Source organism: Stegostoma tigrinum, chromosome 13 (assembly GCF_030684315.1).
Source record: "Stegostoma tigrinum isolate sSteTig4 chromosome 13, sSteTig4.hap1, whole genome shotgun sequence".
NCBI classification, from domain to species: domain Eukaryota; kingdom Metazoa; phylum Chordata; class Chondrichthyes; order Orectolobiformes; family Stegostomatidae; genus Stegostoma; species Stegostoma tigrinum.
Window position 1 is genome coordinate 15,818,114 of NC_081366.1, and position 21,919 is coordinate 15,840,032.

Below are 21,919 nucleotides of genomic sequence, written 5' to 3' on the forward strand. Positions count from 1 at the left end.
GATGTGAAAAATCTCATGACGCTAGTGTGAAGAAAAGCAGATGAAGTTCTTCTTGATTCCCCTGTTGGGTATTCCTTCCTCAATGAGTATCACAAAAGCAAATTACCCCATCATTATCTCTTTCTTGTTAGTGGAAAATTACTGTACACTCAATTGTTTTTGTATTATCTGTTTTGGAACAAGGAGTCCACCTGCAAGGCATATTATTGCTGTAAGGTGCTTTGGGATGCTCTGAGGTTGTGAAAGGAGCTATATAAATGCAAATCTTGCTTTCAATTGAAGAAGAAATTGGATAAATGTTTGAAAAGATGACAGGGAATGAATAAAGCAATAGGAATTCTGTCATTGATGTAATAGGTGTGCGGCACTAATTGGTTTCCTTCTGTTGAGGTTGGTTGGCTCACCAAGCAGTTTGTTCTTTTGCAGACGTTTCATTACCGTGCTGGCTAACATCATCAGTGCAGCCTCCAATGAAACTTCAGTGTGCTTTCCCGCCTGGTTTTTAAGCGGTGGTGTCCGTTGAGCTGGATTGCCTCACTTCCGGTTTTCCTTCTTAGTTGAATGTACATAGGGTCGAGTTCTATGTGTTTATTAATGGCTTTCTTTGTGGAGTGCCAGGCTTCTCCCTTGGTCAAGAGTACATGAACACCAACATCAACAAAAAGACATGACCAGTACTCACTCATCTCAATCCACGTGGATAAGGAGAACGACCAATTCGACTAGGACAACACCAAAATCCTGGGATAAGCTAAGCAGAGACAGGCACCAGAATTCCTAGAAGCCTGGCACTCCGCGAAGAAAGCCATTAATAAACACATAGAGCTCAACCCTGTATACACTCCACTACGAAGGAAAACCAGAAGTGAAGCAATCCAGCTCAACTGATTCCAGTTTAAAAACGAGGCAGGAAAACACACCGATGCTTCATTAGAGGATGCACTGAGGATGTTACCAAGTACGGTAATGAAACGTCTGTGAAACAACAAACCAGCTCGGCGAGCCAACCAACCTCAACACCCACAACCCAAGCTACAAATCTACTCCAAAACCTTAGGTTTCTTTCTGTGCTGCAAACTCAGAGAATCTATCAGGCTCTGAATGGAGAATAGATAGATTCATATTTTGGCTATAGACTTTTAACAGACTTCTACAGACATCTCTTCACATTTCAGAAGTTGGCTGGACTTGGAATGGGATTGGAATAAGGGGAAACAGAGAAAACAGTGATAAATAGAGAGAGACAGAATACATAATGGAATGTACAAAAGGATGAAAAAATGCATTTGTATAAATGTGAACTATCCATGTATTTCAATGATATGTCTGCTGTTGAGGTTCCTCTGGCTGCTTCACCATTTGATTGTCTGCACTCCAATGAAATATTATGTTGATTTTTCCAAATGATGAATGCAACACCAGACCAAGCTTAACTTAGGTAAAGGGCAACCTGGAGGTCAATTGCTTATTGCTGACCATGCATTATATATAATAACAGTGACTTGCATTTAACTAATATCTTATCTGCAGTGAAACCTCTCCAGGTTGTTACGCAGAAAGGAAACTGAAAGCTGTGGTGATTGGACATTGAACAGGAATGGGAAAACATTAGTTGCATTGAGGGGTGGGGATGGTGATTGACTGTCTGGTCAAACAGGCAGATTTCAGAAGACTTTTGAAGATGTATTGCAGTGTAGAAAGTCAAAGAAGCTCAGAATGTGGATCTTTGATGGTAAAAGGCTATGACAGAACTGAAAGATGAATGGTCATGGAGATGATTAATATAGAGACTAAAATAGCCTTGTCAATGCTTGATTAGTTGCTCATGTTATTAGTGTCCATGAGTGTTTAGACTGCCAAATTTAGCTCATAAATTTCACTAACAGAATGATAGATTTGTGAAGAACTGGGATGGGGGAGTCATATTCAGTCTTGTAAATATTAAAGGCAGCTGTGTCAGCTGACATTTCATAAGCACCAATGTAAAAGTGGAGGCCGTGCACTGAAGGAGTTAACAAGTTCAGGGAGCAAAATGGATCAGACATGTGGAGATTTAAGACAAGATGAGACCTGTCAAGGTACAAACTGAATGAATTCTTTATTGTTATAAGTAGCATTATTTTCACTCGGAAGCGACCGGCAAGAGCCAACAGCTCCTGCAAATGGATCATTTCCCAGCAGGTGTGATACTCATTTCCTGTGCTTTTTGCCATCAAAAGGATTCACAAGGGCATGGGTGTGTGTGTGTGTGTGTGTGTGTGTGTGTGTGTGTGTGTGTGTGTGTGTGTCCTACCTTCAACCACTTAGGGACAGCTTGTGCATTTCCTAGGGAAAAACCTTTGTTTATTCAGTGAACAGAACTTTGAAATAACCTGCTGAGCACTTCCAGTGAAGGGTAAATTGGATTAACCCAAAGAGTTTTTACTTTTGTCTGGGAGATTGTAGCGCCAGACGTGTGCTTCTTCCATGCTTGTCCCTTTAGATTAGTTCCAGACTTCTTTTGGGCTGATTTGAAATGTGATACCCACTCCTCCCAGCCCTCAGATTTCTTGTGTCACAGTACTAGTGACACGTATATATATGAATGCAGTTGAACTTGTACACTGTTGGGTCCCTCAGTGGACAGAAGGGATCTGATGACTGGTCAATTCTGAGTATCTGACATCGCTCTTGGATGCTGAGTAAGCTCAAGGTGTTCATCAGCTCATAGGGAATGTCCAAACTCGAATTAATAGCTTAAGATGTACTAAAAGTATGTCTTTACTTTTATCTATCACCTAGAGCCTCTGTGTGTGTTTATATGAGCAAGTGACCTCAATTGTGCCATTTGTGTTGGGTCAATGTTATTGAAGCAAAATAAAGAATTTTTACTCCTTTCTTCTGAAAAAGAAAACAGTCTTATGCTGTTATAAGTTTTTACGTGGTCCATATAATGTTGTGGATCACTTGATGTGCTCAGAAAGGGATGTTCCAGAATAATGTTCCCTTACAGACTTCATCTTTTTTTTTGCTTCTCTCAAGACAGTATGGGTTGGTGGGTGAGGGGGGTCAGGGAGGAAATGCTTTCTCATGGTGCTCTGGCCATCAGGGTGTGAGGTCAGGACCAATGGGCCAGCTTGTCTTTTCTAATTTGTATGGATGTACATGAGTGAATTTACACTAGTTTGTTTTGGAAACCACAGGGGAATATCACATTCAAACCAGTGCCTATCCTTGCCTTTTATCCACTGTCACATATTCCAACAAGGCTCATTCAAGACAGATCACAAATGGTATTTTCTTCCCTCTTTAGTATAGAGGGCACTGAGGTCAGTTGTAGTGTTTTGTTGCCAAACCCACTTGAGAGCGACTCACAAATGAACCACTGATCTTCTTAATCTGTCTTACCAGTTCCATGGAAAGTGCTGAATTTACATAGTGAGTAATTGGGTAACCACAATAATTCTTCATCAACCTCTGCTTCTGCCACCAATCTTTTGTTCCCTTGGTGTTGGATTGAAATATCACAAACCATCATTCACATGGAATGAATGTAGCTCTGAAATTCTGAATCACGATGACTGATCATTTTTGACTTTTTTGGACTCTGCAAGAAAGGAAGTCACCACTGTTATAACTGTACTCTTTTTGAACACATTTCATAATAGCTGTAGTGATCAGTTCAGCTGTAGCCCTAAAATAGGAACCCACAACAAATGTGTAATATGTTACCCATTTAGTGCTAAAACACCTTGAAGTTTCATTCTACTTCTTCTCGACTCTAATGTTCAGAAGGTGTGAAGAAGCTGTCGTTGGTTGGTTACGCAGCCACTACTCAGTGCTAGTTCTGCCCCCTATAAAGGCAAGCGCTAAAACAAATGCTGGGTGCTCAATTGTATTCACACTTCAAATACTTTGAACGTTTAGGTTACCACATTTCTATAAATTTACTTGTTTTTTCTGATGCCTTTTAAATACTTTACTAACTCTTCATGGAAGCTCTGAAGAGAGAAGGGCAGATTACCAGTCTTCCATTATTAGCTGCGCTTCGGAGTCCAAACCAAATAAATTTCCAGGATTTATCAATATTATAAAATCATGAAAGTTTGGGCCTGGTGTTCTGTAATGCGGAGTGTTTGAAGTATCCTCCATTCATCTTTCCTCATGTAGGTTTTGACTCCTTGTAGTGTAGATCAATGCTCTTATACCACCTCCTTTGACTCTATACCCAATTTTAACTGACAACCCTCCCGTGAAGCATCCAGCGATGCTTTACTATTTTAAAGTTTCGATGTTAAGTTGCAGTTTTTATTGAGGTCACAGTTAAGCTCACTTCCCACATATAAGGTCACTTTGCAGCAATCACTGTGTATAGTAATCCAGAGTGGCAATCATGATTGTCTATCTGTGCCCTTGCCTAGGTTTCAAAGCCCATTTATAGCCCGTGCTGTTGTAGGGGCATGCCAGCTCACTGTGGAGGGTATAAGCTGCTGTTCAAGATGAACATTGCTGCCACAATCCTCTTTGAAATTGGAAACTACAGGGCCTGCTTCATCCAAGCAGGTAGGGGAAGACTATTTCCTGTTCAAACTAGAAGCGTTTGTTATAATCAACAAGATATAGTTTATAGTATGGTAGCAACTAATTACAGGTAACCTGATACTCGATAGACATTGTTACAGAGACTTTGAGGAGGACCAGATGTTAGGTCTCCTCTGAGATCTGAAGCTGTTCTTCCGACAAGTTGACATGACATCATTATATGGTGTGGCGCTTCTGGCACTCCCAGTATTCTGACTGTTTAAGACCAATATACAATAAATCCCAAGCTGTTTCCCACATTATAAATATTATACATTTGTGTTTATCAACACATCTGTCATTTTTCCTTCTCCCCACAAACCTCACGTCTTGACAAGTTCAAGTAATCTGGACATTTCACTATTCTCCCAGACTGTGTTCTGTCTTTGATGGAAGAAGTTTGGTGGTTGCTGAGTGGGAAACCATTGCCTTTGCTTGTCTTCCTGATGGTCTGAGATCTGTAAATCACTTTAAACTTGAGGATCTTTAATCTCTTGGGTTTCAGTTGCAAAAGATGTCTTCTATGCTGAAACGGGCAGTTCCTCCCTGAAGTATCTTGAAGCATTGAATGCCAGTTGTCCCTTCTCAGTGGTGGCTTCCTTGGAGTTGAATGCGCCACATCTTCACCTGTGTCAGCAGATTTCTCTCCTCAATCCACCCTTAGATCTGTGCTGAATCATGGAAGCCTTTTCATCAAGAGGTTGATTGAATTGGACTCTATCATTCACCCTTTTTGGTGAAACCAACATGTTCACTTTCTTTAGTTATCTGAAGATTTCTTTTGGCTTGGCATGATCCCTGTTCCAGTTTCTGAGGATTCTACTTGGGAAAGAAAGGAAGTCAATATGTTGCTTGAATTTGTCTCTTCTAAGTAATGTCAACATCTAACATTAGACTTCAATCTGTCATAGTTATTTGTTCACCAAGCTGTGCTACATCACAAGTTATATCAGTGATAGTTGCAATAATTGGCTCAAGTGTGGTATGCTCTTCATTGGAAATCTCATTGCATAATTCTCCTCCCAAGCTTGACTGGCTCTCACGCCTAGAGGATTCTTCAATGCTAATAGCAATGGAAAGCATCTGTGCCTTGTTATGGCCAGTACTCGGGAGGAATCTCCAAATTTATTACAGTTCCAAATGTGTTACTCCAAATTACCATGCTCCTGGATGAGGCAGTATTATCTGAATCCCATTCTTTATTCATCTGCTCCTGAGTTGGTCTCAACAAGTTTTGTTAAAAAGGATTTCCTTCCTTTAGATAACAAAGTGTGAAGCTGGATGAACACAGCAGGCCAAGCAGCATCTCAGGAGCACGAAAGCTGATGTTTCGGGCCTAGACCCTTGATCAGAGGGGTCTAGGCCCGAAACGTCAGCTTTTGTGCTCCGTAGATGCTGCTTGGCCTGCTGTGTTCATCCAACTTCACACTTTGGTATCTTGGATTCTCCAGCATCTGCAGTTTCCATTATCTCCTTCCTTGTAGAAATCTTTCTCCAAGATCAAATTTATTTATGGTTTAAAATAAGCCAATTTAATCAGGCTTTCTTGCATCAATGAAAGGGGTAAGTTAATTAATTAATAAGTATGAATTTAAATAATAACAAAACACACATTCACACAGTTTAGGAATGGGAAATGAAACCAGCAAAATAAGATAAAGACAACAACATAAATAGATCAGTCTCGGGGTCATTTATGCAAAGTAGATCATGGAATGTTGATAGTTGAGCAGTTAATTTTGAGGTTCTTGGCTTAGAAATTAGCTGAAATTATTTTGTCCTGATTCCTTTTGAAGTGGCATGTTAAATGGCTTCCAGCACTCAGAACAAAAAGGTCTTTCTTTTGTCCCATTTCCTTTGAACTGTCTTGCTGGCCAGCTTCCAGCACTCACAGTGAGAGTCCTTTCCCTGCAACACAGTGGGTGGTTCTTCGACTGTGATATACACAGCATACTAGAGCTTGAATCCAGGCTAGCATACATGAGCACCTCAGCTCACTGGTACACATGAGCTCCTCAACATGCCTTCTTCCATTAGAACAAACAGATTTGTCGTTTAACCACAGTATTTGTTTATTCTTATCAGGAAGAAGCTCAAAGTCTTTTGCCCTGACTGCTGTCTGTTTTCCCACCATGTTCATGTTTGGAGTTACTCACAGGAAACTATAGCCAAGTCTGTCATGCATTTTGCCTTTGGAGCTTCCTTGTCACCTTCAATGGTAACAGTCTAGAATTTCTACCCACATAGCCATTGAATTTACATCTCTAGCCACCTTTTAGCTGTATGACCTCTTTCTTTGAAAAAAATAGCAGACAAGTGATTAAATTCAAAGTTTAATATGCATTTTTCCAATCCAGGATTATGATCCACAGTCAAGACACCCAATTTAATATAATGGAACAAAAACAAAGTTGCTGGAAAAGCTCAGCAGGTTTGGCAGCATCTGTGGAGGAGAAAACAGAGTTAACGTTTCAGGTCCGGTGACCCATCCTCAGTTCTGAGGAAAGGTCACCGGACCCGAAACGTTAACTCTGTTTTCTCCTCCACAGATGCTGCCAAACCTGCTGAGCTTTTCCAGCAACTTTGTTTTTGTTCTTGATTTACAGCATCTGCAGTTCTTTTGATTTCTATCTAATATAATCATAGGCTCCCATCTCATTGACAGTATGAAAGGAACATCTTATATCAACTAATCACAAAGGACTTTTTTGGTTTAGATTCAGCAGTGAGTCGAGAGAATCCCATGAAATCTTCTACCAATAACCATTTGACTGGATGTTTCTCAACTAGCTGCTTCTGGACTGTCTGTTCCTTAACATTCTATGGTCATAAAGGAACAAGACATTCATTATTATCACTTGGGAAACTGGATTTTAAAATAAAGGCAGATACATTTTGGATTTAATTCTATGAATGTAAATGTAATTTGTTTTTTAAGAGGTCAGAAAGTAATTTGGAGAAATTATTTAAATAAACTACATCTGAGAAAACATAAAGCATGCAAATTAGGAGTAGAATTAGGCCATTCAGCCCTTCATTTCTGATCTGCTATTCAATAAGATCATGGCTGATCTGTTTGCTCTGAATTCTACATTCCCTTCTACTGACACATCATTTGATTCACAGAGCAATAACCCGTTCATCTCCATCTTAAGTGGATGATTCTTTACTCTGAGGTTATGAGACCCTAGTCTGAGACTATCCTGTAATGGTAAACAACTTCTCCAATCTACCCCGTTGAGCCCTTGTCTTGGATAACAGTGTGTATCCAAGCTATTCTTTTCAGATTTGGGTAAATACAATTAAGTGAAGGCTCAACCACAGCAATTTGCTGAAACATGAATGTTTATTAAGTAAGAATAATGATTATATTAGCAATAATAAATGATTATAATGGTAATAATAAATGGACTGAAAAGAGGGAAAAAAACAAGTCTCACATTCCTAGAAAAAGCAATAAGCCTCATGTTCTTCTGCCTGCCAGGGACCCCTCAGTTGGTGGCTAGTCTGGAGGTTTAGGTTCGTTCCTGGCACTGTTTGTGTTTCTGAGCTGAGGTGAAACCTTGGAACGAAACTGTCTCTCTCTCTGTCATACAGTAACACAAGTAACCAGTACAGAAAACAACAGATACAATAGACAAAACTACTGGCTCGTACAGGAAACTAGTTTTTAATTGTGCTGTTGGAAACTCATACAGGAATGTTCACAGGACTTATCCAAGGTTATGCAGCTTTCGTAGTATCATCAGCAATTTAAATCCCTTCAGCCCATCCTATACAATCCACCTTCTCATGCAGCTGTTGAATATCATCATTAACTTCTGGTCTTTTGGCCCATCCTGTACAGCCCCCAAAGCGTTTTGTATAATCTTATTTCAATAATGTGACCTGTCATTCTTCCAAACTCCAATGAGTACAGGCCCATCATACTCAACCTCTCCTCATAATAAAAGCCCTCCATACCCAGGATTAACTCAGTGAAACTTCTCTGGACTGCATCCAACGCCAGAATATCCATCTTTAGATAAAGGAACCAAAATGGTTGACGAATCGTAGTTACGATCTAAATTGTGCCTTGCACATTTTTAGTAAGGCTTCCCTGTTTTATACATCGTTTCCTTTGAAACAAAGGCCAAGATTTCATTTGCCTTCTTTATAACATAGTTAATTTGTATGGTTAGATTGTGATTTTATATAGGAGGACTCCCAAATACATTTGTAAATATATATTCACTTTTCACCGTCAGCTATATCAGCAAATGTCCATCTATCTGTAACTATGAGAGTGAAGGCTCAGAGACCAACAATCTTTAGTGGCACGAGAGGTTCTATAGATCAAGGTGTGGATTAAGTAGCTGCTGAACCATCTGCAGGTAATGGCTCCTTGGAATGTCCTTGCTACGTTGGTAATGAGGGTACATTGCTCCAGGCCACAATACATTGCTTTGAGAACAGACCTAAACATAAGTCCTCAAACTATTTCAGCAGTCCAAACACAAAAGTGGAAAGTATCAGTTAATCAAGATATTAAAGTGTTAAATTAGGAGTGAAATTTCTTTGGGATTAAATGTCTGAAAAGATAAGTAAAGCCACCTTGGTCCTGTTATTTTGTGACAGACAGATGCCTGGTGGTGGGCTTAACCAGAGGGTCAACATGCTTCAGGCAAGGGGTGTGGGTTGAGATGGACAGAATTTATAGTGACCGTGACCAGTTGTGGCAATTGAATCCATGCTGTTGGTATTGCTGTGTTATAAACCAGCCATCCAGCCAAATAACCCCCAATTTGGGAGGGATATTGTGGGGAAAGGGTTGAAATTCAATTTTTCTATTTACGATAAGGTCTTTCTAAAACATATGGTACAGGCATAGCTTTATTTGTGTTTTATTTCTTGTAATAAGTTTATGTTATTTCATTGAAGAACATTGGCGGTGATTAACCAACGTGGGAGCAAACTGCAAAGAGTTACACTTTGTGTTGAACAAACCAGGTTTCATTCTGGCATAATAAAATGTGAGGCTGGATGAACACAGCAGGCCCAGCAGCATCTCAGGAGCACAAAAGCTGACGTTTCGGGCCTAGACCCTTCTGACTTTTTCAATTTTCCTGTTAGCTGGAATAATAACAACATAGTTTAATTCCTTTTGCTAATGGAAGAAGATTGATGTCAAGCCATACCTTCCTGGTTGAACAGTGAGAATTGTGATGTCGGTTTTCTAGTACTTGGCATCCTCGAATTTGGAAAGTGCTATGCTTCCTGCACAATATAGTTGCAGCATCATCAGCTGTTGACAGTGTTTTCCTAACCATGACTGCCTGATAATAATGGTAATTATTGAAGCTCTAACTTGAAATTTATGAGATGACCATTGATATAAATATCCTGTTAACAAAATGCAAGATCATGTATTTCACAGAGGAATGGTTTGTGTTTTTCTTCTGTTGTAGACTGTTCTCTCTCATTCACCTCTTTGAATAGAAAACCAGTTAATTTCTTGCTTCGCTAAAATTGTGTCCCATTTCTGCACATAGTATGCAAGTGAACCATAAAGCAGATAAAACTTTTACTTTTATAGCTGGGGCACTGTTTGTCTCTGCAGGATTTCTTTGTTCCACAGTGCTGACAAAACACTTTTAGTGTTTGGTGCTTGTCCTAATCACTGTACTATTTTTTCAAATGTCATTGATGGTTTTGTGCCTTCAGAATTGAATTGACTTTGCAGATTTCCTGTGCCAAGGTCTATCTTCTCCTCCTAAAGTTGATCTGTATTGCTTCTGGACTTCTGTTTCACTCACCATCTGAATGGCTTTCTGTAGGGTCAAACCTTCTTTGAACTATAACAAATCTGGCAAATGCTCATCAGCAATTCCTGAAACAATTCCGTCTGTTATGAACTCTGACTTTATGTCATTGTAATCATATTTCACCACTAATCTGCATTCAGTCATCTGTGAATCCCCCTAGATTTTGATCTCTGGTATTAGAGCTTGCTTTTGCAAGAATTTTATTAGTTGTAATGTTAAAGTAATTGTCAAAGGCTTTAAATATCCCTTTAAAATTATCTGTTTCTTCTTTTACTCTGTGGTGAGCTATAACTTAATCAACTGTACTTCAAATTGTATATTTACCTGTTTAACTTCTCATTTAGTGCCAAATTTGGTAGGTATTCTGAATTTAAGGAATTGTTTTTTTCTAGGATATCCAGTTCTCCCATCTGTTTGGCTCATTTCTGAACTTTAATTTATGAATATTTATACTGCGATATACAAGACTGAGACAGATCCCTTGGTCAGTATCACCTGGATATTTGAACAACCTGGTTGTACATAAATTAACTGCTCCAATGTTTCCAATGTCATACCATTTAATTAACTGTGTAAATTGTTTGGTAATGTCCTAATATTGTGAAAATCACAATAATGGTTGTATAATACTTTGAAGATTGTCCAAACATCGAGGTATAATTTCTGAAATCTCGCGCAAGTAGGCTTTCTGATAGTTGTATACTTTAATTCAGTTAATTAATTTCATTCTTGGCTTGTTGACATTTCTGGCATGACTGGCATTTAGTACCCACCCCCTGATTACCATTGAGAAGAAATTGTGAGTTGGCTTCTTGAATACATTTGAGTGGTTTTCTGGGAAGGTGGTTTAGAAGATCATTAGAAGTCAACTGCATTGTTGTGGACCTGGAGATACTTGTTGGCTGGTTTGGGTAAAGATTGCAGATGTTTTTTCCAAAAGGACATGAATAAACCGGTTGGGCTTTTACAAAATCTGGCAGTTTTACCTCCTCCCTTCTAATCACCCATGGCCACAAACACTCCTTCTGAGTGAAGCAGGGGTTTAATTGCACTTCTTACAATATAATATACCGTGGGCTCATCCACACTGAGGAAACCAAATGCGTATCTGGTGATAATGGGAACTGCAGATGCTGGAGAATCCAAGATAATAAAATGTGAGGCTGGATGAACACAGCAGGCCCAGCAGCATCTCAGGAGCACAAAAGCTGACGTTTCGGGCCTGAACCCTTCATCAGAGAGGGGGATGTGGTGAGGGTTCTGGAATAAATAGGGAGAGAGGGGGAGGCGGACCGAAGATGGAGAGAAAAGAAGATAGGTGGAGAGGAGAGTATAAGTGGGGAGGTAGGGAGGGGATAGGTCAGTCCAGGGAAGACGGACAGGTCAAGGAGTTGGGCTGAGGTTAGTAGGTAGGACATGGAGGTGCGGCTTGAGGTGGGAGGAAGGGATGGGTGAGAGGAAGAACCGGTTAGGGAGGCAGAGACAGGTTGGACTGGTTTTGGGATGCAGTGGGTGGAGGGGAAGAGCTGGGCTGGTTGTGTGGTGCAGTGTGGGGAGGGGACGAACTGGGCTGGTTTAGGGATGCGGTGGGGGAAGGGGAGATTTTGAAGCTGGTGAAGTCCACATTGATACCATTGGGCTGCAGGGTTCCCAATCGGAATATGAGTTGCTGTTCCTGCAACCTTCGGGTGGCATCATTGTGGCACTGCAGGAGGCCCATGATGGACATGTCATCTAAAGAATGGGAGGGGGAGTGGAAATGTTTCACGACTGGGAGGTGCAGTTGTTTATTGCAAACCCATCTTCGGTCCGCCTCCCCCCTCTCCCTATTTATTCCAGAACCCTCACCCCATCCCCTTCTCTGATGAAGGGTCTAGGCCCGAAACGTCAGCTTTTGAGCTCCTGAGATGCTGCTGGGCCTGCTGTGTTCATCCAGCATCACATTTTATTATCTTGCATATCTGGTGATCATTTTTCAGAATATCTCCAAACAGTCCACAAACATGACCCTGATCAGCGTGTGACTTTTCATTTTAAATCTCCACCTTGCTGTCAGTATAACCTTCCTGTTCTCGGCCTGCTAAAGTGTTTCATTGAAGCTCAATGTGCGATTTGAAGAAAAGGACCTCATCTTTTGACTCTGCATTCTACAGCCTTCTGAACTAAATATTGAGTTCAATCAGCAATCTTAGTTTGCAAAACTTCTGCCTCTATTTTGTCTTCTTTCTTTCTTTATTTGTTCACTTGCATTTGGACAGCTGTTTCATTCTCACAAAATATTTTGTCATTTAAATTCTCTTGCCCTCACACAGACCTTCGCTTTCATTCCTCCTCATCACTCTTCCCCTTTCACTTGGCTAAAATCTGTTACATTTATATCTTTCCTCGGTTCCGAAAACCAATAATGACCAAAATTGGTACAAAGTTGGTAATCATAAAGTCCTACAGAATGGAGACAAGCCCTTTGGCCCAAACCAGTCCATTCTGAACAAAATATCTGACCACACTAACACCATTTCTCTGCACTTGGCCCATTTCCTTCCCAGTCTTTCCTATTCATGTATTTGTCCAAATGTCTTTTAAATGTTGGTAATATGCTTGCCTCACCCACTTCTGCTAGCATCTCATTCCCTATAACTCAGTCCCATGAGTCCTGGCCACATCCTGGTAAATTTCTTCTTCACTATTTCCAGTTTAATAACATCCTTGCTATAGCAAGGTGATCAAAACTGAACACGATTCTCCAAGTGCGGCCTCACCAATATCCTGTACAACTACAACATAACTTCCAAACTTCTGTGATAACAAGGTGTAGAGCTGGATGAACACAGCAGGCCAAGCAGGAGAGCTGACGTTTCGGGCCTAGACCCTTCTTCAGAAATGGTGGGGGTGAGAGGGTTCTGAAATAAATAGGGAGAGAGGGGGAGGTGGATAGAAGATGGATAGAGGAGAAAATAATTGGAGAGGAGACACACCGGTGAAAGAGGTGGGAATGGAGCCAGTAAAGGTGAGTGTAGGTGGCGAGGTAGGGAGGAGATCAGTCAGCCCAGGGAGAACGGACAGGTCAAGGGGGCGATATAAGGTTAGTATGTAGGAGATGTGGGTGGGGCTTGAGGTGGGAGGAGGGGATAGGTGGAAGGAAGGACAGGTTAGGGAGGCGGAGACGAGCTGGTCTGGTTTTGGGATGCGGTGGGGGAAGGGAGATTTTGAAGCATGTGAAGTTGAAGTGGGAGGAGGGAATAGGTGGGAGGGAGGACAGGTTAGGCAGGCGGGGACGAGCTGGGCTGGTTTTGGGATGTGGTGGGGTGAGGGCGGATTTTGAAGCTTGTGAAATCCACACAGATACCATGGGGCTGCAGGGTTCCCAAGGGGAATATGAGTTGCTGTTCCTGCAAACTTTGGGTGGCATCGGTGTGGCACTGCAGGAGGCCCAGGATGGACATGTCACCTGCGAAATGGGTGGGGGAGTTGAAATGGTTCGCGACTGGGAGATGCAGTTGTTTAGTGAGAACTGAGCATAGGTGTTCTGCAAAGCGGTCCCCAAGCCTCTGCTTGGTTTCCCCAATATAGAGGAAGCCACAACAGGGTCAGCGGATGCAGTATACCACATTAACAGATGTGCAGGTGAACCTCTGCTTGATGTGGAATGTCTTCTTGGGGCCTGGGATGGGGGTGAGGGAGGAGATGTGGGGGCAGTTGTACCACTGCCTTCGGTTGCAGGGGAAAGTGCCCAGTGTGGTGGGGTTGGAGGGGAGTGTGGAGTGGACACAGTAGTCATGGAGAGTGTGGTCCTTCCCTCCCATTCTGCAGATGAAATGTGGTATACTGCATCCGCTGTAGTGCCCTGACGAATGAAGGCCAGTATGCCAAAAGACTTCTTCACTGCCCTGTCGACCCGTGACTCAACTTTCAGAGAGCCATGAACCTGATCTGCAAAGTCCCTCTGTTCCATTACACTCCTTAAGGCCCTTCCATTCACCATGGAACTCCTACTTTGATTTGACTTTCGAAAATGCAACACCACACATTTATCTATATCAAACTCTATTTGCCATTTGTCGGCCCATTTCCTAAGCTGATCGAGATCCTGCTGCTTCTGATAACCTTCCTCACTGTCCACAATATCACCTATTTTATTGCCAACTGCAAATTTCTGATAACCTTCCTCACTGTCCACAATATCACCTATTTTATTGCCATCTGCAAATTCACTAATTGGGCGTTTTACATTCTCATGTAAATCATTGATATCGATAACAAACAGCAATGAGTCCAGCACTGACTCCTGAGGCACACCACTCGTCACAGGCCTCCAGTCTGATAAGCATCTTTCCATGATTACTCTCTCTTCCTACCATCAAGCCAATAGTGTATCCAATTTGCCAACTCATCCTGGATTCCATGTGATGTAACCTTCTAGGGCAGTCTACCATGTGATACCCTATCAAAGGCCTTACTGAAATCCATATAGACTACATCTACTGGCCTGCCTTCATCTGCCTTCCTGGTCACTTCATCAAAGAAATCTAACAAATTTGTGGTCTCCCAAGCATGAAGCCATGCTGACCAGTCCTAATCAAACCATGTTTTTCTAAATGCTTGCATGTCTTACTCCTTAGAATCTTCTCAATTAACTTACCTACCACAGATATTAAGCTTACTGGTATATATTTCCCAGGTTTTTCTTTGCAACCGTTCCTGAATAAGGCCAGGCTACGTAAACATTATCAACTCAGCCCTCTGAATATGCTGCTTCATACTGCACTATATTTGCATGATCTCCCTAATACCCTTGAAGTAGCTACTATTTAAGTATGTGAGCCTAGGCCTTCCTACATTGGTTCGTAGAAACTAGAAAACAGAAGCAGGATAGATCATAGCTGATCATCCAACTCTGTAACCTGTTCCTGTTTGCCCTTGTACCCTTCGATTCCTTTAGCCGTAAGAAGTCTATCTAACTCCTTCTTGAACACATTCAATGTTTTGGCCCTAACTGTTTTCTTGGGGAGAGAATTTTACTGGCTCATCACTAAAGAATTTTTTTTGCTCAGTTCCTAAATGGCCGACCCATATTGCCAACAGTGACTCCTGATTCTGGACTCCCTGGTTTTTTGGGAACATTGTGCTGCTTTTAGCCTGCCTTGTTCTGTCAGAATTTCATAGACTTCTATGAGATCGCACGCCACCCGCCTCCCCTTCTTCTAAACTCCAGTGAATATCATCTTAAATGATCTGATCTCTCTTCGTTCATCCATCCTGCCATCCAGGAATCAGCCTGGTAAACCATTATTGCACTCCATCTATAGCCAGAAAATCCTTCCTCAGATAAGGAGAACAATATGCACAATAATATTGCTAAATCCAGACTGTTTACTAAACTTTACATGCACAAAGATGACAGTGCATTTACTACTCTTAAATTCAAATAACTAATTTGAATGCCTTCCAGCAATATTGTGGGTACAATTGGATTGGAAAGTCCTCAAATCTGGGACTTTCAGATCTCCATGGCTCAGCATTTAAAATACAAAATTGCCAACTTATTAGTTCTGGCTCATAACAAGGAATGTCTGGAGTAATAGTGTCATACAGCACGGAAACAGGCTCTTTGGCCCAACTTGTCTGTGCTGATCAGGCCTAGTCCCATTTGCCAGCATTTGATCCATATCCCTCTAAATCTCTCCTGTCCATGCATCCATCCAGAATCCAACTACATGTTGTAATTGTACCCACCTCCACCGCTTCCTGTGGCAGCTCGTTCCATACACACATCACTTCCTGTGTGAAAAAGTTACCCATCAGGTCTTTCTTAAATCTTTCCCCTCTCACCCTAAACCTATGCCCTCTAGTTTTGGACTCCCTCACCTCAAGGAAAAAGACCCTTGCTATTCAACTTATTCATGCCCCTCATGATTTTATAAATCTCTACAAAGCCACCCCTCAGCTGCTGATGCTTCACGGAAAAAATCTCCAGCCTATTCCGCGACTTCCTATAACTCAAGTCCTCCAGTCCTGGCAACATCCTTGTAAATCTTTTCTGCACTATCCCAAGTTTAACAACATCCTTCCTTGAGAAGGGCAACCAGAATTGTACGCAGTATTCTAAAAGTGACCTCACCAATGTCCAGTACATCTGTAACATGACGTCCTAACTCCTATACGCAATGCACAGACCAATGAAGGCAAGTGTACCAAATGCCTTCTTCATCATTTTCTATCTGCAACTCCACTTTGAAGGAACAATGCACCTGCATCCCTAGGTCTCTGTTCAGCAACACTCTCCAGAAACGTACCATTAACTGCTTAAGTCCTGCCCTGATTTGCCTTACCAAGATGCAACACCTCACATTTTCTAAATAAAACTCCATCTACCACACCTTAGTCCATTGGCCCACCTAATCAAGATCCAATTGTACGCTGAGATAATCTTCTTCACTGTCCACTGTACCACCTATTTTGATATCATTGGCAAAATCACTAACAATGCTTCCTATATTCACATTGAAATAATTTATACAAATGATGAAAAGCAGATGACATCTTTACTGGAGGATCTCCCAAGAATATCCTCCCTAGGTACAGCCGTAATGTTATCCCTAACCAAATTTGCCACTCCGCTCCTCTATTGACCTCCTTTCTACTTTTCCTATGGCATCTATCCCCTGGAACATTAAGTTGTCAATGCTGTCCATCCACGAACCATGTTTGTGTAACAGCTGTGATATCCCAGTCCCAAGGATATTGCTTGTCTTCCAAGCCAGGTGGAATCTGTCCCATTTTAATAGGTCATTTCTACCCCCGAAGAGATCCCAATGATCCAAAAATGTGAATGCTTGCCCCCGACCCCGCACGAGCACCTCAGCCACGCATTCATCTGCTCTATTCTCTATTCCTACTCTTACTCGCATGTGCCCAAAAATGTGAATCCTTGTCCCCTGCACCAGCTCCTTTTTTTGCTGTTGATATCTTCAGTACATGCACAATGATGAAAAGTTTCCCGGATTCACTGGTATAATTGTACCCTTCTGCTACAATGGAATGTCTCTGAAGTTTCATTTGCTCAACGACCGAAATCATAATTTCTGTTGTGTTTTTGGAAATATTTCACAAACTGTTAACACACTATTATTGCCTGGAGGGCAAACGACGATGATACAATGATTAATCCTTTAAATACTGTGTGTCCTTTGATGATTTCAACACACTCACAATTTTTGTGGAGCATCTGCAAAAATAAGGCATTCTGGAACATTCCGTTGCTGAATGCTCTAAAGCAGAATTAGAGAAACATATGGTTCCATAACAGCATTCTGCAAACTCACTAGATTTTTATGTTTGGAATAGACAGATTTGATTTTTTGCATCAAAAAGACCAAATCTTTCTGGCTATTATTCACTTTACACATGCAAGATTAGTAGCTGCCTTAAAGTTTACTTCATTGAACATTTTATGCAATCTGTTGTTGTTCTCAATCTCTTTCCTGACCCATTGCACAAAGATTGCAGCCAGATGTTTGCTGCAGAACTGTATGATAGTTTTTGTTTTGGAACAGTGTCTCTCTACATCTGGGAAATGCGGTCAGAAGCAGCCCAGCTGGATGGGGATTGGCCGTCCTGTCACCCTCTGATGTGAGATAATAAAATGTGAGGCTGGATGAACACAGCAGGCCCAGCAGCATCTCAGGAGCACAAAAGCTGACGTTTCGGGCCTGGACCCTTCATCAGAGAGGGGGATGGGGTGAGGGTTCTGGAATAAATAGGGAGAGAGGGGGAGGCGGACCGAAGATGGAGAGAAAAAAGATAAGTGGAGAGGAGAGTATAGGTGGGGAGGTAGGGAGGGGATAGGTCAGTCCAGGGAAGACGGACAGGTCAAGGAGGTGGGATGAGGTTAGTAAGTAGGAGAAGGAGGTGCGGCTGGAGGTGGGAGGAAGGGATGGGTGAGAGGAAGAACAGGTTAGGGAGGCAGAGACAGGTTGGTCTGGTTTTGGGATGCAGTGGGTGGAGGGGAAGGGCTGGGCTGGTTGTGTGGTGCAGTGGGGGGAGGGGACAAACTGGGCTGGTTTAGGGATGCGGTGGGGGAAGGGGAGATTTTGAAGCTGGTGAAGTCCACATTGATACCATTGGGCTGCAGGGTTCCCAAGCGGAATATGAGTTGCTGTTCCTGCAACCTTCGGGTGGCATCATTGTGGCACTGCAGGAGGCCCATGATGGACATGTCATCTAAAGAATGGGAGGGGGAGTGGAAATGGTTTGCAACTGGGAGGTGTAGTTGTTTATTGTGAACCGAGCGGAGGTGTTCTGCAAAGCGGTCCCCAAGCCTCCGCTTGGTTTCCCCAATGTAGAGGAAGCCACACTGGGTACAATGGATGCAGTATACCACTTTGGCAGATGTGCAGGTGAACCTCTGCTTAATATGGAAAATCATCTTGGGGCCTGGGATAGGGGTGAGGGAGGAGGTGTGGGGCAAGTGTAGCAGTTCCTGCAGTTGCAGGGGAAGGTGCTGGGTGTGGTGGGGTTGGAGGCCAGTGTGGAGCGAACAAGGGAGTCACAGAGAGAGTGGTCTCTCCAGAAAGCAGACAAGGGTTGGGATGGATAAATGTCTTGGGTGGTGGGGTCGGATTGTAGATGGCGGAAGTGTCGGAGGATGATGCGTTGTATCTGGAGGTTGGTGGGGTGGTGTGTGAGAACAAGGGGCATCCTCTTTGGGCGGTTGTGACGGTGGCGGGGTGTGAGGGATGTGTTGCGGGAAATGCGGGAGACGCGGTCAAGGGCATTCTCGACCACTGTGGGGGGCAAGTTGAGGTCCTTAAAATACTTGGACATCTGGGACTTGCGGGAGTGGAATGCCTCATCGTGGGAGCAGATGCCCCGGATGTGGAGGAATTGGGAATAGGGGATGGAATTTTTGCAGGAGGGTGGGTGGGAGGAGGTGTATTCTAGGTAGCGGTGGGTGTCGGTGGGCTTGAAATGGACATCAGTTACAAGCTTGTTGCCTGAGATGGAGACTGAGAGGTCCAGGAAGGTGAGGGATGTGCTGGAGATGGCCCAGGTGAACTGAAGGTTGGGGTGGAAGGTGTTGGTGAAGTGGATGAACTGTTTGAGCTCCTCTGGGGAGCAAGAGGCGGCGCCGATACAGTCATCAATGTAACGGAGGAAGAGGTGGGGTTTGGGGCCTGTGTAGGTGCGGAAGAGGGACTGTTCCACGTAACCTACAAAGAGGCAGGCATAGCTGGGGCCCATGCGGGTGCCCATGGCCACCCTCTTTGTCTGTAGGAAGTGGGATGATGTGAGACTGGGTAGTACAAAGTGTTTGAATATTGTCATTTCACCTTGGGGACCTGGGCTCAAATCCAAGCCACTCTGAAGGGTTGGAAATTTCTTTCCCATAGCGTCACTCATGCTTCTTAAATCTCTGGGGGCAATGATAGCTTCCACATTTTTAAATAAAGCTGTGTGACAGAATCATGGAAGCGCTTAATACAGCAGCAAAAGAGGCTATTCAGTCCATTTAGTTTATGTCAGCCCTTTCAAAGAGTCACTGATCTTCCAGAACTCTGCAAATATTTTCTCCTGTAGATATTAAGTAAGAGCAGTTGAAAGTCAGCAAGGCCAGTGTGTTTCTAAACAGGTGAAGGAGGAAGGTGAGACTTCACTTGGAATAGTTTTAATCTGTGATACCAGAGGATGATAAACAGATGTTGAAGGGTGGTGAGAGTTCAGACATACAGTGGGAATCAGTGAGACCAGCAGAAATCTAAACAGGTTGAGGGGGAAGGTGAGAATTCAGTCAGATCAGAGTGGGTCACAGCAGTGGGGTTGTGAACATGGAGAAGGAAGGAGCAGTGTCAGTTGGAATAGTGTGAGTCAGTGAGACCAGTGGGAATATCAGCAGATAGAGGAGGAAGGTGAGAGTTCAGTGGGATTAGTGAGACCAATTGGACTATAAAGAGTACAGATAATGGAGGAGAGAGTTCAGTCAAAGTAGCATGCATCAGTGAGACTAAGGAAATTATAAACTGGTGGAGAAGAAAGGTGAGAGCACAGCGAGAGGACTGTGGATGAGTGTGGGTGATGTGGATCAGCGTGAATCTGTGTGGATGAGTCTGGATCAGTGTGGATCTGTTTTAATCTGCACAGATCAGTGTGCACCACTGTGGATTTGTGTTGATCAGGGTTGATCATGTGGATCAGTGTAGATTTGGGTTGAATAGTACAGATCTGTGTAGATCATTGTGGATCATTATGAATTGGTGTGCTTCATGTGGACCTGTGCTATTCAGTGTGGATCGGTTTGGATCAGTGTTAATAAGAGTGGATTAATGATGATTGGTGTGGATCAGAGTGGACCAGTTTTGAAAATTGTGGGTCAAAATGAATCAGTGTGGATTACAGTGTGTATTGGTGTGGATCAGTTTGGATTAGTGTGAATCAGAGTGGATTAGTGTGAATCAGTGTGGATCAGTGTGGGGCTGGATGAACACAGCAGGCCAAGCAGCAGCTTAGGAGCACAAAAGCTGACGTTTCGGGATAGACCCTTCATCAGAGAGGGGGATGGGGAGAGGGATCTGGAATAAATAGGGAGAGAGGGGGAGGCGTACTGAAGATGGTTAGAGGAGAAGATAGGTGCAGAGGAGAGTATGGGTGGGGAGGTAGGGAGGGGATAGGTCAGTCCAGGGAGGACGGACAGATCAAGGTGGGGGGCAGGATGAAGTTAGTGTGTAGGAAATGGAGGTGCGGCTTGAGGTGGGAGGAGGGGATAGGTGAGAGGAAGAACAGGTTAGGAGAGGCACGGACGAGCTGGGCTGGTTTTGGGATGCAGTGGGGGGAGGGGAGATTTTGAAGCTGGTGAAATCTACATTGATACCATTGGGCTGCAGGGTTCCCAAGCGGAATATGAGTTGCTGTTCCTGCAACCTACAGGTGGCATCATTATGGCACTGCAGGAGGCCCAGGATGGACATGTCGTCGAAGGAATAGGAGGGGGAGTTGAAATGGTTTGCAACTGGGAGGTGCAGTTGTTTATTGCAAACCGAGCGGAGGTGTTCTGCAAAGCGGTCCCCAAGGCTTGGCTTGGTTTCCCGAATGTAGAGGAAGCCACACTGTGTAGAGCAGATGCAATATACCACATTGGCGGATGTGCGGGTGAACATCTGCTTGATGTCGAAAGTCATCTTGGGGCCCAGGATGGGGGTAAGGGAGGAGGTGTGGGGGCAAGTGTAGCACTTCCTGCAGTTGCAGGGGACGGTGCCGGGTGTGGTGGGGTTGGAGGGGAGTGTGGAGCAGACAAGGGAGTCAGTGTGGATCAGTTTTGATCAGTGCGGAGCAGAGTAGATCACTGAAGATCAGTGCTGATCAATTTGGATGAATGTTGATCAGTGTGGATTAGTGTTGATCAGAATGGATCAGTGGGGATTAATGTGGATCAGTTTGGACCAGTGTGGACCACTGATACTTTGTGTGGTAACAAAGTATGGAGCTGGATGAACACAGCAGGCCAAGCAGCATCTTAGGAGAACAAAAGCTGACGTTTCGGGCCTAGACTCTTCATCAGAAAG

The 21,919-nt window shown here is 43.2% G+C and overlaps 1 protein-coding gene across 1 annotated transcript in view; it reads left to right on the forward strand.

Moving 5' to 3' along the window:
• The first annotated feature begins 2,030 nt into the window (after positions 1-2,030).
• LOC125458427 (cationic amino acid transporter 2-like) overlaps positions 2,031-21,919 on the forward strand; it is a 147,076-nt gene continuing 127,187 nt past the window's right edge. Inside the window, 1 exon segment of the mRNA XM_059650506.1 lies at positions 2,031-2,078. Coding sequence (XP_059506489.1) covers positions 2,064-2,078 — 15 coding nt within the window. The 5' untranslated portion in view covers positions 2,031-2,063.